A 16,789-nucleotide genomic window follows, 5' to 3' on the forward strand; every position below is an offset into this window, starting at 1 on the left:
AAAAATACATATTTGCCCTTAAAAAAACAAACAAAAAAGCATATGTCTAGAGGTATCTTATTACTTTTCACAAGGGATTATTTTGTAATTTTTAGGGGCATAAAGAGTGTTTAGTTATTTTATGTTGGATAATTGATTTTTTATTCAAAGACATTGTTGGAGTGTGCTTATTATGCGTTAGCAAATGAGTAGTGTATGTGTCATTTAAGCGGCACGTGAGACATTACTTGGTGGACAAACTTGCCCTTCCACTATATATTTGGAAGCACAATTATTTTCTCTTCCTCCTAGTATGACGCATGACGTGTAATTTGTCGTTGATAATCGTTTTTTTTCTTTCCTCTTCCTCTCCAACCCAAAAAGGTATGTGGTTGTCCTCTTTGTTTTCATTCTTATCCCTTTTATAAAATTCATGTTTGTTTTCAATTTAGTCATTCAATTACAATTCGTCATGTATTATATTTTTCATTCCAGTCCTTTTTTATTTCTATTTTTTTTGTCAAAGTTTTATTGATTTTCAATTTCATCATTCAATAAAAGTTTATGTTGTTTTTTTTTTCTAATGTGACCCTCATTTTTTTGATATGTTTTTCCTTTTATTAATTTTTTTTTGTTTCAATTTAACTCTCAAATTGAACATTTTTTATTGCCCTCTGATTTATTTTTTATTTTATTTTTCACCCCATTCTTTTAATTACATCCTTTTGTTTTAGATCCTTTCATGTAATTGATATTTTTTCTTGATTTTTCATCTGCTGTTTGATTTATTGGGGATTAGACTTCGTGATTTTCTCGATTATAGTGCTTTTGATCTAATAATCGAAGTTACTGTTTTGAAAAGTTAATATGGTTCAACGTCTTTTTTTGCCTCGTTTTATTTTGTTATTTTATCATTCTAAATTATTATTTTAAAAAAATAGTTTTGTGACCATCTTCAATTTCTTTTTAATCGATTTATCCTGATTTTATGATTCAAGTCACCTGTTTTGCCTGTCTTTTTTAATATAATTTTTTTTAAAATATATTTGTATTTAATTTTTGAAGATACTATTATATAATCCCGTGTTTTTTTTGTTTTATACAAATAAACTTTATTTTTATAAATAAAAAATATTTCTCTTAAATGTCGAGCTCGGGCCTTTTAAAGGTGAAAAATAGAATCAGGCACGCTACCTAAATCTAAGCATACTGGGCTTGGGGTGTACTCTCGAGCGCACGAAGGTGCTAGGATGCACGCCCAACAAGGCTGAATGTGTGTCCATTTTGGGTGAACACCCTGCATGCCCTCTAGGGAGTTGGGCTTGGACTACTACATTGAAGCCCATTTTATTTGGGCCACCACTGTACATTAGACTTGGGCTACGAAACCGAGCGAGCTTATCTTAAGGTATCTTTCAAGCTCATTTTAGGGGGTTTTGGATCCATTTTATTTGGATCCAACAATATATATTTTTTTTAATTTATATAAAACTAGTTTATTTAGCTGACCATGACTATAATCCGGATTATTAAATTTTTTTTTTTTAAAAAAACATACTTACAGCAGCTAAATATTATATAGAAAAAATAGCACGGACCCACAGTGCAACGCGACCCCTCATCTAGTATTAATTTACCATTGCAGGCTTAATTAACAACTCCTAACATTTTCACAACCTAAATGCACAGACTTGTACCGTTTGTTCTTGCTCTTGTAACCTTCCAAAAAGAAGTAGGACTCAGTTAAACTATTTTACAACTAGAAGGACTCACCTCTCTTCCCAACAAAACTATTCCCACCCACCTATACCCAAACACACCCTCTCGTCCCCCTCCCTCTAACGCAACCACCGAAAGTCGAAACGTTTCACTACTCCACCACTCTCTCCAGTTTCTAACGGTGTCAGTCTTACACTCCACTCCCTACTGTAACTCCCTACACCTCCACCTTCAATCACCGTCTGATCCCATCATGGAACCAGACGTAAGCGTAGAAACCTCCGCCATGATCCGAATCGCCATCATCCCAATCGGCAAAATCCCTCACCAAACCCTACGCGATTATTACTCCATGTTCCTCCACCATCACACGATCCCACTCTCCTCCATCTCCTCCTTCTACACTGAAGAGCAAAAATCACCATTCACCAATCAACCTTGGGAAACCGGTTCCCTCCGGTTCAAATTCGTCCTCGGCGGTGCACCGCCTAGTCCATGGGAAGATTTCCAGTCAAATCGTAAGATCTTGGCTGTTATTGGTGTTTGTCATTGTCCGTTATCGCCTGATCTTGATTCAGTTATTGAAGAGTTCGATGGAGTCTGTAAAGGTTACGCTTCTGCGCGTGTTACTCGCTGTTTCGGATTTTTTCCTTGTGATTCTCAGGTTAGTTTGTCGCTTCGCTGTATTTTAGTAAATTTTTTATTTCTTAACTGGAATCGGATCGGATTTGTAATTATATTTTTTTTTAATTTTATGACAGTGACAATGACTATGATTATGATTGAGCTAAATGCTAAGGAATGGTTTTTTGAATTTCTCTTTTCATGTGTTGTTTCTGTTGGATTACGTATTATAGAGATTTACGTGGATATTAGGTGTTTTAGATTTAAATGTGATTTAGTTTGCTAAACTAGGAGGTTGGGATTCCGTGAGAAATGAGGAATGAAACTAATCTATGAAACCCTTGGAGTGGAGTGGGAGTTGGGATTGGGATTCAAGTTTGCTTGCGGACCTGCTTTCGAAATGAACCTAGGTTTTGATTTCAATGAATCTGAAGTGGTTTTTGATGTAAATGCCAAGCAATTGTCTCTCTTATTTGGCTGATCAGTGATTTGATTCTCATGGTTTTGTTACAGTTAGAGGATGGTGGTAAAAAGGGAGAGAATTTGAGATTGTTTCCGCCGGCAGATCGTCAAACGCAGGAGATGCATTTGCAGACTATGATGCAAGAGATCGCGGCTTCATTGTTGATGGAATTTGAGAAGTATGTATTTCAAGCGGAATCTGCTGGAACTATACTCAAGACGCCTTTGGATTCTCAAGCTAGTTTAAGCTCAGAGGAGGTTTATTTTTAGGTGTCCTAAGGATTTTGAATCTGGAAATTTTATTCTGAAAGTTTTTATTTTGTAATGTGATGCCATGTATTTTGTACTCTGTAGGTTGATAATTTTGAGTTTTGTAAAAATTACAGGTGATCAAGGCTAAAAAGAGAAGACTTGGTCGTGCACAAAAGACTATAGGGGATTATTGTTTATTGGCAGGATCTCCTGTTGATGCCAATGCTCATTATTCTACCGCATTGGAATTATCCAGATTGACTGCAGATTACTTCTGGTATGCTGGGGCATTGGAGGGTAGTGTTTGTGCCTTATTGGTATGTGCGCCTTTTGAATTAAATGATAAAATGGCATTCATGTCAAACACATCCTTTTGTTGGTCTATGAGTAGTTAGGCTGTTCCCTGTTCCGTAATGAAGTTTCTGCGAAAGCTGATTGGTTTAAGGCTTTGTTATTTTCCTCTTGAATGATGGGTCCTGTTAATGTCTACATCTTTGGCATACCCTGCAGTTATGCAATTGCTTACCTCCCTTTTTTACCTGTTATCAGATAGACCGGATAGGCCTGAAAGACCCATCTCTAGAGGATGAAGTTAGGTATCGGTACAACAATGTGATATTGCATTACAAGAAGTCATTTATACCAGAGAATGCTCAGAGGTAATTTCTTGTTGATCGATTATCTTTTTAAACATCTTTTTCCTGAATCAATGTGAAATAGTGCTTAAAAATTCAATTTTTTTTTTGTATGCTTATGCTTGGAAGTGAAACTGCAAATTTTCTCATTATATTATATATATTTTCAATCTCTCTACTCTTGTTCTATGAATCACAGTGTAAAATATAATTTCCAGGCCTGTTTCCCTAATAATTGCAGTTGGTTTATATTTTTACATATATTAGGAGGTCATGCTCTTGCATAGACTGCCGAGAGATCTTCGGGTGATTTATTTTCACATTTTAATTAATCTTATTAAATGCAAAATTTATTTTAATATTTTGAATGCAGGGTTTCACCTTTAAGCTTTGAACTTGAAGCTGATTTGAAATTGGCAAGATATCTTTGCAGGTAAATGTTTGTCTCTCAACTTTTTTTTTACAACGTAAGAAGATACACACAGAAGAGAGCTCTTTAAATTAAGATGCTAAGGCTTCTGTTTCTTGAAAGCAATTTTCAAAGTACCGGTCCTTGTTTTTGCAGAAGAGAGCTGGCTAAGGATGTAGTGGATTTGCTGACAAGTGCTGCAGATGGTGCAAAATCTTTGATTGATGCGACTGATAGACTCATACTATATGTCGAAATAGCTCGTTTATTTGGAACTCTTGGTTACCAGAGGAAAGCTGCCTTTTTTACTAGGCAGGTTGCTCAGCTGTATCTGCAACAAGACAGCAAATTGGCTGCTATTAGTGCTTTGCAAGTTTTGGCAATGACCACCAAAGCATATCGTGTTCAGAGCAGAGCTTCCATCTCCAATAATTCTCATATCAATGTGAGTATACAAGCCAGGTGGAAAATTGAAACCATGCATGTAATGGTTGCTGGGATGCTTGTACTGTTGGCTGGCTGTAGTGTGGAGTCATCTATTGTGGATTCCTCTGGGTTACCTACATTATTTCCCCGAACAAATCTATCTATTTATGCTTAGAAAATGCAGCACTCTCAATTTACAGAAAGAAAAAGGCCGCATAATAAGTACATAAAGTCCTCGTGGAACTTGATTAATGTCTACTGATGCTTAGCTAGTTAATTCATTTGCTTTTGTCTCAAGAGAATCAGGATCAAATCCTGCCGAAAAAGAGGAAAGAAGAGATGAAGAAAAGAAAAGAAAAGGGAGAGGGTTAAACTTGTCACGTAAACCAAACAATGGGTGAAAGAAATGAGCTTATAGTGTTCCTTGCGTCCTTTAAAATTCTCACCTTTCATGAATTATCTTCTTTTTGATAGGAGGTTGGATCAGGTCATGCTGATAGCGGGAAAATGCATCACCAGTCTGTAGTTTCTTTATTTGAGTCTCAGTGGAGCACACTTCAAATGGTTGTGCTGAGGGAGATACTGCTATCTGCTGTTCGTGCAGGAGATCCTCTTGCTGCATGGAGCGCTGCTGCTCGGCTTCTAAGATCATATTACCCTCTAATCACACCTGCTGGACAGAATGGCCTTGCTCGTGCACTCGCTAATTCATCGGAGATGCTGCCTTCTGGGATTCGATGCAGTGATCCTGCCTTACCTTTTGTAAGGTATTTTGCTTCATCCGTGGAATCTTAGCTCGCTTTCTATCATCTTTTACCTATTACCTTAGTAGTAAATGTGTTGTGGGTCCTTTCATTTTTATTTTATTTTTCGTCTATTGTTGTTTGGGTGTTCAAAGAATATGTGTATAAGAACTTATAGCAGATGGTCCTGTATTTACTGAATCTGTCAACAAGAAAGCTGCTTATGGAGTCTCATTTTCTTTTCATATCAGTTTCTGAAGTCGGCAATCATCATCCAATTAATCTGTCTATTTCTTCTAGGTTGTATTCTTTTCCTCTACATACCTCTCAAATGGACATTGTAAAATGCAATCCAGGAAGAGAAGATTGGTGGGTTGGATCTGCTCCTTCAGGGCCTTTTATTTATACACCATTCAGCAAAGGGGAACCAAATGATAGCAGCAAGCAGGAGCTGATTTGGATTGTTGGGGAACCAGTCCAGATTTTAGTGGAGTTGGCAAACCCATGTGGCTTTAATTTAATGGTTGATAGTATCTACTTGTCAGTGCATTCAGGAAATTTTGATCCTTTTCCCATCAGTGTAGATCTCCCTCCCAATTCATCGAAGGTGATCACCTTATCTGGAATCCCAACTTCAGTGGGGCTAGTGACAATTCCAGGGTGCACTGTTCACTGTTTTGGTGTTATTACTGAACATCTCTTCAGGGATGTAGATAATCTGCTCCATGGTGCAGCACAAGGACTTGTGCTTTCTGACCCTTTCAGATGCTGTGGTTCTCCAAAGTTGAAAAATGTATCTGTCCCAAATATTTCTGTTGTACCACCACTGCCTTCACTGGTTTCACATGTTGTTGGGGGTAATGGTGCAATAGTTTTATATGAAGGCGAGATACGTGAAATCTATATTAGTCTGGCTAATGCAGGCACTGTTCCAGTTGAACAGGCACATATTTCACTCTCAGGAAAACACCAAGATTCTGTTCTCTCAATATCATATGAAACTTTAAAATCCGTTCTTCCTTTAAAACCTGGTGCTGAGGTGATCCTGCCTGTGACCTTGAAAGCCTGGAAGCTTGGGTTAGTGGACCTTGATAATGCTTCTGGAAGCACGGGAAGGCAGTTAAAGGACAGTAGTAGCCCGTCGCTGTTGATTCATTATGCAGGTAATTTTCATTCTGTACATTTACCCCCCTTCAAATTTGATATTTAATTCTGCAGACTGAGCAAAAAGGGAAAGCTATTGGCTGACAGAAACTTTTTGTTGTTTATCTTCTCTTTGCTCTAGCCATATAATTTTGGGTGAAATAATCCAGCTAGTCCTCCAATTCAAAGATTTATTCTACCATAAAACCATAGTGCGGGCTTGCAATAGGTTAAGTATATGCTTTTACTTTGTTAGTTTGTTTTTGGAGGATTCAAGGAAATGTGAGGTCAGGTGTCTCAATACCTCCTGTTTGTAAATTATTTAAACGCACAAAAGAATTGTTATCTAACTGAGTTTTAGCTCATTTGTAGTCAGTACCACTTGAGTTAAGAGTCCGGCCTTTTTCATATTGCTGTTAATCTTTTATATATATAAATGAGATTTTAGTTACTTGAAACCAACCCCCCCAGCATTTATGATCTTCCGCACTTTATACATGTCTATTGTTGAGAATTGACTGAAAAGAGCGTTGTTATTTATTATTTTGTAGATTTGTTCTGCTGTTAGTTTAAAGCTATTTTTATCTCCTTGTTCCCCTAGAAATAGTATTCTGAATGTCATGACAGAATTTAAGCGAATAAATTATTTTTTCTTTGCTTGCCCTTTTCTTTCTGATTTTCAGGGCCATTAACAGATTGTGAAGATCCTCCAAAAGGATCTGCTGTGCCTCCTGGTAGACGCCTGGTTGTTCCCTTGAACATATGCGTTTTGCAAGGTTTGTCTTTTGTAAAGGCTCGTTTGCTGTCAATGGAAATTCCTGCCCATGTTGGTGAAAATCTTCCAAAACCAATTTATCTAGAGAATAGTGCTAGTAAAGAAGCTATTGGTTCTGAAACAAAGATGGATGGACTGGTGAAGATTGATCCTTTCAGAGGAAGTTGGGGACTGCGATTTCTGGAACTAGAATTGTCTAATCCAACTGATTTGGTGTTCGAAATCAGTGTCTCTGTCCAGCTGGATAGCACAGAGGACAATCTTTCTGCTGGTCAAGATGCTACTGAATATGGTTATCCAAAAACAAGAATCGATAGGGATTTCTCTGCTAGGGTATTAATACCACTGGAACATTTTAAATTACCTATCCTTGATGGTTCTTTTTTCATGAAGGATTTTAAGCCTGATGGGGCTGCTGGCAGCAGAAATTCAAGCTTCTCAGAAAAGAGTGCCAAGGCTGAACTAAAAGCTTCCATTAATAACCTGATATCCAGAATAAAGGTCCGGTGGCAATCAGGCCGGACCAGCTCTGGAGAATTAAATATCAAGGATGCCATACAGGCAGCACTCAAGACATCTGCTATGGATGTACTGCTACCAGATCCCTTGACATTTGGCTTCAGGCTTGTTAGAAACAATCTCTCGCAAGAATCTGGCGACTCTAGGCCTAAAGGTTCTGTTGTGGCACATGACATGACTCCTATGGAAGTTTTGGTTCGCAATAACACCAAGGAAATGATCAGGATGAGTCTTAATATTACATGCAGGGACGTAGCTGGAGAGAATTGCGTTGAGGGTACCAAGGCAACTGTCTTGTGGTCTGGTAAGGCTTTATTGTGTTGAGGGATGTTAGTTTGCATTTACTTTCTTTCATTATTATTACCCGCTACTCACTCTAGTGAAATATTCATGTCGCATCAATAAGTTCCGCTCATAAAATATTCAATCTTTTCATTTCTGGCCGCCTCCTTGGTAATCAGCATAATCTGTGCCTTGGCCTCCCATAGGTAGAGAACTAATTCTGCATATTGCTACTACCATGACAGATGCGAGCAATGACTGTGCTTGGTTTTTTGTTAGGTGTTCTGAATGGAATAACCATAGAGGTTCCTCCCCTCCAAGAATCCAAGCATTCCTTCTCTTTGTATTTTCTTGTACCTGGGGAGTACACTCTAATAGCTGCTGCCCTGATAGAAGATGCTAATGACCTCCTCAGAGCTCGTGCTAAAACCAATTCACCTGAGGAGCCAATATTCTGTCGCGGCCCCCCATTCCATGTCCGTGTCATTGGGACTGCATGATTTTTCTTTCTTGTCCAAGACGATGAATCAACTTATATGTTGGGCTGTACAGCCACGGAGAGCTGCCTGCTCGACACAAGTAAAATGCGGAGGTTTTTTGGCAGCTTCACTGCGAACTCAGTTTTATTGAGTTCTGCGAGCTATTCAATTCTTGTTCTGCTATTCTAGTTGTTCTCTTAATCAATTTGACTAAATCTGTATTTGTGATTTGTATGTGCTTGTAAATCCATTGGTCAATTACAAAATGGTACCCTCTTATCCCCTTTTGTTTTAACCAATCGGATTATTTTTATTTGTAAATGTATTGAAAACATATTTTTTTATTTATTAAAATTTATTTTTAATATTAACATGTTAAAATGATATAATAACAGGAAAAATAAATTAATTTGAAGTAAAGAAAAAAAATTATTATTTTTTAAAAATAATTTAAAAACTAAAAAAACAAAAAGCCGATACAAAGTTAGCCAAACCACCCTCAAGCAATACCCGTGGGCTTATTAGGTTTTTTGACGTGTCAGGAATTTTCGAACTCGAAGGTTGGCATCTGAACTGGGTCTTTCAGCTTAGGCTGCCTGTATTCACTCATTTTGGTCGGGATTTTATGAGAATCTTGGGCTAATCAAATGATTAAGAGAATCTTGCACTCGCTATTTGGTCTAATTAAATGGGATTAGCCCAAGATTTTATGAGAATCTTGGGCTAATCAAATGATCAAGATCCTTAACCAAGAATCTTGGACGTTTGAGGTTGGCTAATCAGCTTCTCGGTTAAGGAACCCAACATCCTGGGCTCTGGTATTAATTTCTGGGTTGTCTATATCTAACTTTAAACATCAACTAACACAACCTTAGAAAACAGTAGGTTAGACCTAAATGGGGCTACCGAATGTGGACTCTAGCTTGCTGGATTTGACCCTTCAATGGAGCAAATGGATAAGACCTTTCAAATTTCTAGAGTTATATAGTCGATTCAAATTAAAGAGCTATCTAATCATTTCATTATGTGGCTTTAGTTGTAGAAGGTGTGGCCTAGGTGCCATAGTCTCATTTCGAGCATTGATCTTGAGGGTTGATGTGCAAGTAGGTATGCCCTCCATCTCCAAGATTAAGCCCAAGAATGTGATTAATTAAGAAAACATAAGATTCAGACTAAACAGATTAAGAATGTAATTTTCATCTGGGCTATTATATTTACTGTGTGGTTGATGGGTTAAAATAATATTTGTACCTTTCAATTTGGTAACGAAATGCCTCCTTTTTACCACCATTAGTGTGAGTGAGTGTGTGTGTGTGTGTGTGATGGGATTACTTATCAAATTCGTATTGGAAGCTCAACATGGATTAAAAATTAAGGGTTTCAAGTATGGAAGCTCAAACTTACATCAATTGGTTGTCAGAAGGATGGCCGTTTGAAAGTTGACACCCTTCTACTATCTCTACCACACCATTAGATTTTGTGAAGTTTGTACATGAACATTTAAAACACATTTGAGACCTAAAGATTCTTGAAGTGATTGTGTTGGTCATTAGATATGCTTGATGGCAATGGATGATATGATTACTTGGATGAATTGTTCTTCATCATCAATTTTAATGTCAAGTACCAAGTTTTTTATTTCCCTTTTCTTTCCCATGAGATCCATTGAACCCATTTACTAAGCTCTAGAAAGAACAAGCCATGATAAAAATGTCAAGGTGTTTGATCTATTTACTTAGCAATATATGGTAATGTGGACAAGAGCAGGACTTGCCAAGTCTTACTAGCCATGTTTTCGAGAGGGGAGGGAGAAGAATGTGATGGGAAAAAAAAAGCAAAAGATTTTCATGAAACATCTTGAGTGATGAGTTGTTTTCATTCACCTAATGTTCCCCGTGCTAAGTGCTAAGTGCTATAGGGTTGTAGTTTCCTTGGCATGCAATTTCCACATTCTCTGTGCTGCCTTCTCCATGTTCATTTTCAAGAAAGCTCATATTTCAAACTCACCAGCTGGTAATTTAGAATTGACCTTGTTGCAATTTTCAACTACTCTCCTAGCCCCACCCTACACCAAGACCCTTGAATTAACTTGAAGCAACAATCAACAATTTCACCTCAAAAGAAAGATAAATTTAAACAAAAAGATAAATCATCCTTGATTTGGTTTGTAAATCACCAACACCATTTTCTAATCTATTAAAATAACATCCCGAGCTTCATGTGAATGGAAATCGATAGTCATGTAAAGCTTTTATCAAAATTTAAGAAAATTAACTACAAAAAATTAAAATTGATATTGTATTCACGTATTCACGTGATTCTTATTTATTATTATTCACAGCGAAATTAGATATTTAAAAAATAAAAAACTATTATAAAAGCAAGAATTTATTTGGGAATGCGCCAACCGCGCGGTTAGCCATACTAAAATCAGATTTTTGATACTTTAATATTTGTCTCGAACTTTAAAGATATATATCATTATCAAATATGTTAGCTATTGTATAGTGGATAATGCATCCCCCTCAAAACAAAAAATAAAACGGTCGATCTATTTCAAATCACATGTTAGATTCTTAATAGTATTGAATATCCAGCAACCAAACCTATTGTGTCTAAATCAAACATGTCTCCCTTGTCATGTTCTGATATAGTCAGAAATCAACACATGAAAAATCCCCAAGCAATGATCAATGTCAATGTGTTTTCATTGCTGTGTGTTATTTCACACATTTGTGAAAGGATTTTTCTCACTCACAAGTCATAAATCTTTCTGCATAACGAGCACACCACCCAACAATCACAGTGTCGATACGGTTTCACAATTTATTTGTCCTTAGTTTCTCCATCTCCTACACTTTTCCCTCGAAATGGAAAAATCCTTTCAAGTGCTATCTATCATTGCTAGAACAATTTCCACAAAACTTGTCAACAACCTTTCTACTATGCTTATGACACCCTTTTCTTTCTCCCAATTGTGTGTGTGTGCAATCAACATCATGTAATAGGAAATGTGGTCTCATCTGTAGTATTTGTCTGTGTGCTCAGTCCCTTTTTCTCTCTCTCTCTCTGAGCAAATGGCATGACATCACAGAGAGAGACTGGGAAAACATATTATCATTAAAAACCAAGCCAAAATTATATGTCTTGTGATCCCCTTTTCCTCATCTATCATATCACCTACAATGGCTGGTGGGGCAAAGGGTTCCTTTACCTGTTTGGATCGTTGTTCAAAACTCGTAACAGTGTATAAAAGATGGGGATTGTTAAGAGACTGGCCACGCGCCATGAACAAGGCCGCTGTGACTTTGGAGACATGCAAAAAGATGAAGAAGGTGACTAACTATGGGCAGGAACCCATTGACATCATAAATAGGAAGACGTGCTTGTTCTGCCTGCCCTTGCAAAGTAAGAGAGATGAGAATTATAGAGTTCAAGTCTTGCCTCTTTTTTTTTTGCTGAAAATAATGATATGATACTTTAAATTAATTCGAATATCACTTAATTCTAGTTGTCATCTCAAAAAAAAAAAAATATTATCAACTGGGTTTTAAACACTTCTTAATTGGCCCTTTCTTACAATGTCTATGTTCAATACTATTTTTTGGCAAATTTTCTTCGAATTGATTTTTTTTTTTTGTATAATATGCAAATCAAATGGAGAATACTTACCCAATATGGATATAATGACCCAATTGATAATTCTTTTTTTTTTTGGAATGAAATTGAGAATTGAGTAAAAAGTTGGAGATAAAATTGAGGTTACCCTCCAAAACAATTGAGAAAAGTTTAACTAAGCAAGGCATATTGGTAGAATAAAATCTCATGATTGTAACAGTGAGAGTAAAGAGGTGAAGTGGGATTGTGGTCCATGAAGGAGTAGTGTCTCAGAAGTGCTCTTGTGGTCCATGAAGAAAGCCTAATTTGAGGGGAGGGAAACATGAAGTGGGAAATAGCGGTTTTCTCCGAGATCATTTTTTTAAAATATTTTTTATTAAAAAATATATTAAAATAATATTTTTATTTTTAACATCAACATATCAAAATAATCTAAAAACATTAAAAATATTAATTTAAAACAAAAAAAACAAAAAACCTTCAAGTTTTTTAAAAAACGCTTTTTAAAAATAAAAACAAACGGGATCTTCAATGTTGCCGCCACCACGGGACAAGCTCATCCAAGTTTTAGCACATTCCTCATCCTTTCAAAAAGCTCAGAAAAACCCTTCAAATGCATGATGTATGATTATTCAGTCTCAAATCTTTTCACATGTCCAAGGATAAGAGCATCTTGTTGTTGAAGTGTTCATTGGAGAGAAAACTCGATGAACAAACACTAATGAATCACTATCTAGTGCTAGTACATCTTTTAAGCATTTCTTTTGGGAGTCACTTTTAGCCAAATTCCCCCCTCTATAATTGTCCTAACTTGATACCCATTTTTCTCCTTGATTTTGCACTACCTCTCCCTCCCGACAAGTGCTCCTCTGAAAGGTATAGATCAAACTCGTACAAAGCACAAGTCTTTAACAAGCAACACATGTATGCTCCATCATCATACTATGGACAAGGCAATCACATCCTTGGTGGGGCAATTTAGCGACCTTTGTCACGCGTAACGGAATTAGACACTTCCATGTCCATGAATTGGACATATTTCTTGAGTTCTTTTGACATGGATTACCATTATAGGCAAGAAATTAGCCTTCAAAATGATTTCGATGACTAATTATCCGTTTGTATGTATGATAATGCCGTGTTTGAACTGCCTAGACAAATATAATCTACAAATATTTATATTATTACCTCTTAAGTTAAAAAAAAAACAAAAAGACTTAGGTAACTCGGCAAAATAAAAAGTTTGTGACTGCTAGTGTTTGTCTGTTCTTCTTCTAGGGTTGAAAAGGCCATCTTCTGTTTGGTCAATCTTGGCTCCCCATGATTAGTATCTGATCTGTGAATGAAATTAACTTGCTGCCTCCCCATGAGTAGTAAATTTGTCATTTGATAATTATTTAGGGGTTTTGTTTTTTTTGTTTTTATCATGTTTATGCATGATAAAATAATTTTATTACCATTAAGAGCAAAATAGTATTTAACTCTGGTCAAGAATCTTTGCGGGCATTTCACATTTTAATATACAGTAAAATTATAAATTTAATTTTGGAGTTAAATATTTAATATACAATAAAATTATAAATCAAAATCATAAAAAAAACACCAATTTATTTTTTTTTTAAAATGAAACACACATTTAAAATACACTCAAAAACAAAATTTACCGCTATCTGAAACAAAAGTGTAAGACTAGCTGGGCATGATCCACAATTGTGGGCAGGTAAAAAAATGCATATGCCATCCAATGCTGCAGTTGGTGCTTTCATTTTCAGAAGAGCAGTCGAAATCTCCATTTATGTACTACAGATGGAGATCAAATTGGAATCCAGAAATGTTTCACGTCTGCTTCAATGAGAGTCCTTCTCTTCTACCTTACACCTTTTCTCTGAAGTCTTCACTCTTCCAAAAAGAATCCTGCCCCACTCCACAACCTCGAATCCCAGCCGCATTCAAATCGCTGTCTACAAAAACCAAGGTTTTTTTTTTTAATAGTAAGATAAAACTTGAATTAAATAAAAGTATTAAACCTAGTTGGAAAATGAATCACACAAAAAAAAATTAAAAAAATAAAGATAATTATTAAAAAAAAACATACTTATAAAATCTCATTCTCTATCCTCAATCCGATCCAGTAATTAGAATAAGATTCACGAGTATGTTTTTATCAATAATTTGTTTGACTCATCTAAGCTTATTCTTAAATAAAAATCATATAATAAGCATATCCATGCCAATTAAACTCAATAATTCATAACATGTGACATGTGTACAGAGAGATCAACCAGCATCCCATAATTTGTGATTTTAAAAATTCATCAATATTTTTTTTATTAACGTAGATGTCCGGATCAGCTTGCACGCTTCTCAATTAATCCCACGAACCTTGAAGTTAATGACCATGTAAGCATCCAGTAGTCCTGAGATTTGTGAGACTTGAACTGGTGATCTTTAAAGAAAAGCAAATATAGAACCTGACCAGTTGAATTACACACTTCAAGGTTAATTCATCAACATTTTTTTGTTATTCTTGTTGATGCTATATGTGATTGTTAAGTTAAAACTTTAATTAAATAAAAGTCTTAAATCTAATTAGAAAATGAATCGCAAAAAAAACGAGAAGAAAATTGTAGAACAACTCCCTGTGAAACTAAGAACACGCTGATGAAAACAACTTAGTAATATTATTTTAATATATTTTAAAATAAAAAAAAATATTTAAAGAACACGCTATATGAGAGTGGAATAGATGTAGGGCATCGCAAGGCGACCTAGCTAGCTATTTTTTATTAGGTTTTTCTTCCTCGATTATTGGGAATGTTATCCCTAACAAGCTTTATCGAAACCTTGGTAGCATCGATGGAATGATCTTGTGTTTGGAGTCTATATATGATCTTGGACAGTCTAGCAAGCCAAATCTTTTTAGCATTAAAATAAGGCCATGGGGTTGTGATTCAACTCCTTTATTGTTTCTTTAAGTGATCAAGATCTTAATCAAAGTTCGTGAAAGTGACATGGTAGATAAACTAATAGAGGGTTTTGAAGTTATCCAGCAACATATATAAAGGAGGTGAGGAAACCCATTTTCAATGAATTTCAAAATAATATTTTTTTTATCTTTAAATTAGGTATTTGTATAAACTTGTTTTCTATTTTTGATATATATATATATATATATATATATATATATATATATATATATATATATATATAATATTAAAAGAGGTATGTGAGCATAAATGCTTCAAATTAAACATCTTATATATATCTGACTATCAATTTGCTAGGAATAATAAAGATGGCATGTGCAAGGAAATTCCTTTAATTACATGGCAATGTTCGAGCATGGGTGTTGTGAAATTAGATGTAAACAAAAACTTTTTTAGAAACCCTAGATGGTGGGCTTCACGGGTTTTACTGGTTATGCCTCTAACTTGCTTCCAAAACTTATGGCTCTAAAGCATTGTTTGCTGGTTGCTTGGACTCGAGGCTTTGAAAAAATCCTTTGTAACTCAGACTCTTTAGAAACTTTACATCTTGTTCTTGATGATAATACTCAGCACTATCATGTTGGAACAATTATTATGTATATCAGAGAACTTTGTAGCTAGGAAGTGAGAGGTCACTCTTCATCAAGCGCTAAGAGAAGCTAACTCTTGTGTGGATTTCCTAGTCAAGATAAGAGTAGAGAGGATGATTGAGTTTTATATTTGATTTTCTCTTGTTCATTGATTGTTCTTCTTCTTATTACTTATTTTATTGATACTAGCTGCCGTAGAGAGGAGGCTACTTTGTTTTTCTTTTCTTTTCATTGTAGCAAAAAAGGGGTACAACATTTTCAAGCACGTGGAATAGCTCCAATCTTTTTGTGTATGATTGCAATTGCATCAATAGAGGAAAACAATATTAAACCACCTAATGTCTTAAGTAAACATTTGTTGTAGTAGATGGAGTTGCCACCTTTAAAATTAAAGACAAGATACAAAATTACGTGAGGTGTAGCTTAACTGGTTAGATTTTAGATTTGTTCTCTATAGGTTATTAGTTCGAGTCCTACAAACCTCAGGGTTACTGGAGGTTTACATGGTCGTTAACTTCAGGACCCGTATACTTAGTTAAGATACACACAAGCTGATCCGAACATTCATAATAATAATAAAAAAAAAAAACAAGACACAGACAAATCTCACACGAACACCTTTTCCTCTCCCCCCACAATCAAAATATATTTTATATTTCACCTAGTGAGAATTAGTCCCACCAAAATAATGTTAATGATAAAAAAGTAGGCTAAAACTACCTATTACCCTATCATATTATTATATTAATCAAGAAATCAACCTACTAAATGCAACTACTCTCTTTTTAATCATCAATCTTCTCTTTTTAAAATTTGGTGTTGATATTAAGATAGCTTAATTTACTAGTTAGTGCATCCAAAAGTGTGTGAAATTGGGATACCGTGGATGTTGCTCTTTATCGGCTCGTGTAAAACGTGTGGGCCTTGCCAGCCGTCCAAAAGGAAGATGATCATGTATATCATATCGCCGGCTGTGATTGATCGATGGTGACAGCTGCAGCAAATTGCATGCTGAGCAACACCGTAGCGGATAGCCCACGAAACCGAGACAGCGTCTTACTCGATTTTTTTTTTTTCATTTATTACTTTATAATTTACCTTTTTTTAGGTTTGGAGTGGAACACGTGTCAACTGTATAACCATTCGC

The 16,789-nt window shown here is 35.7% G+C and overlaps 1 protein-coding gene across 1 annotated transcript; it reads left to right on the forward strand.

The window, feature by feature from the left end:
* The first annotated feature begins 1,742 nt into the window (after nucleotides 1-1,742).
* On the forward strand, nucleotides 1,743-8,812 carry LOC7458398 (trafficking protein particle complex II-specific subunit 120 homolog). Its single transcript, XM_024590273.2, has 10 exons — nucleotides 1,743-2,362; nucleotides 2,836-3,042; nucleotides 3,171-3,353; nucleotides 3,586-3,695; nucleotides 4,045-4,104; nucleotides 4,237-4,525; nucleotides 4,981-5,273; nucleotides 5,550-6,412; nucleotides 7,076-7,990; nucleotides 8,248-8,812. Exons 1-10 carry the CDS (start codon nucleotides 1,952-1,954, stop codon nucleotides 8,466-8,468), a joined length of 3,552 nt encoding a protein of 1,183 aa, XP_024446041.1. The 5' UTR covers nucleotides 1,743-1,951; the 3' UTR covers nucleotides 8,469-8,812.
* The last annotated feature ends 7,977 nt before the right edge of the window (nucleotides 8,813-16,789 follow it).

This window comes from Populus trichocarpa, chromosome 18 (assembly GCF_000002775.5).
Source record: "Populus trichocarpa isolate Nisqually-1 chromosome 18, P.trichocarpa_v4.1, whole genome shotgun sequence".
Taxonomy (NCBI): Eukaryota; Viridiplantae; Streptophyta; class Magnoliopsida; order Malpighiales; family Salicaceae; genus Populus; species Populus trichocarpa.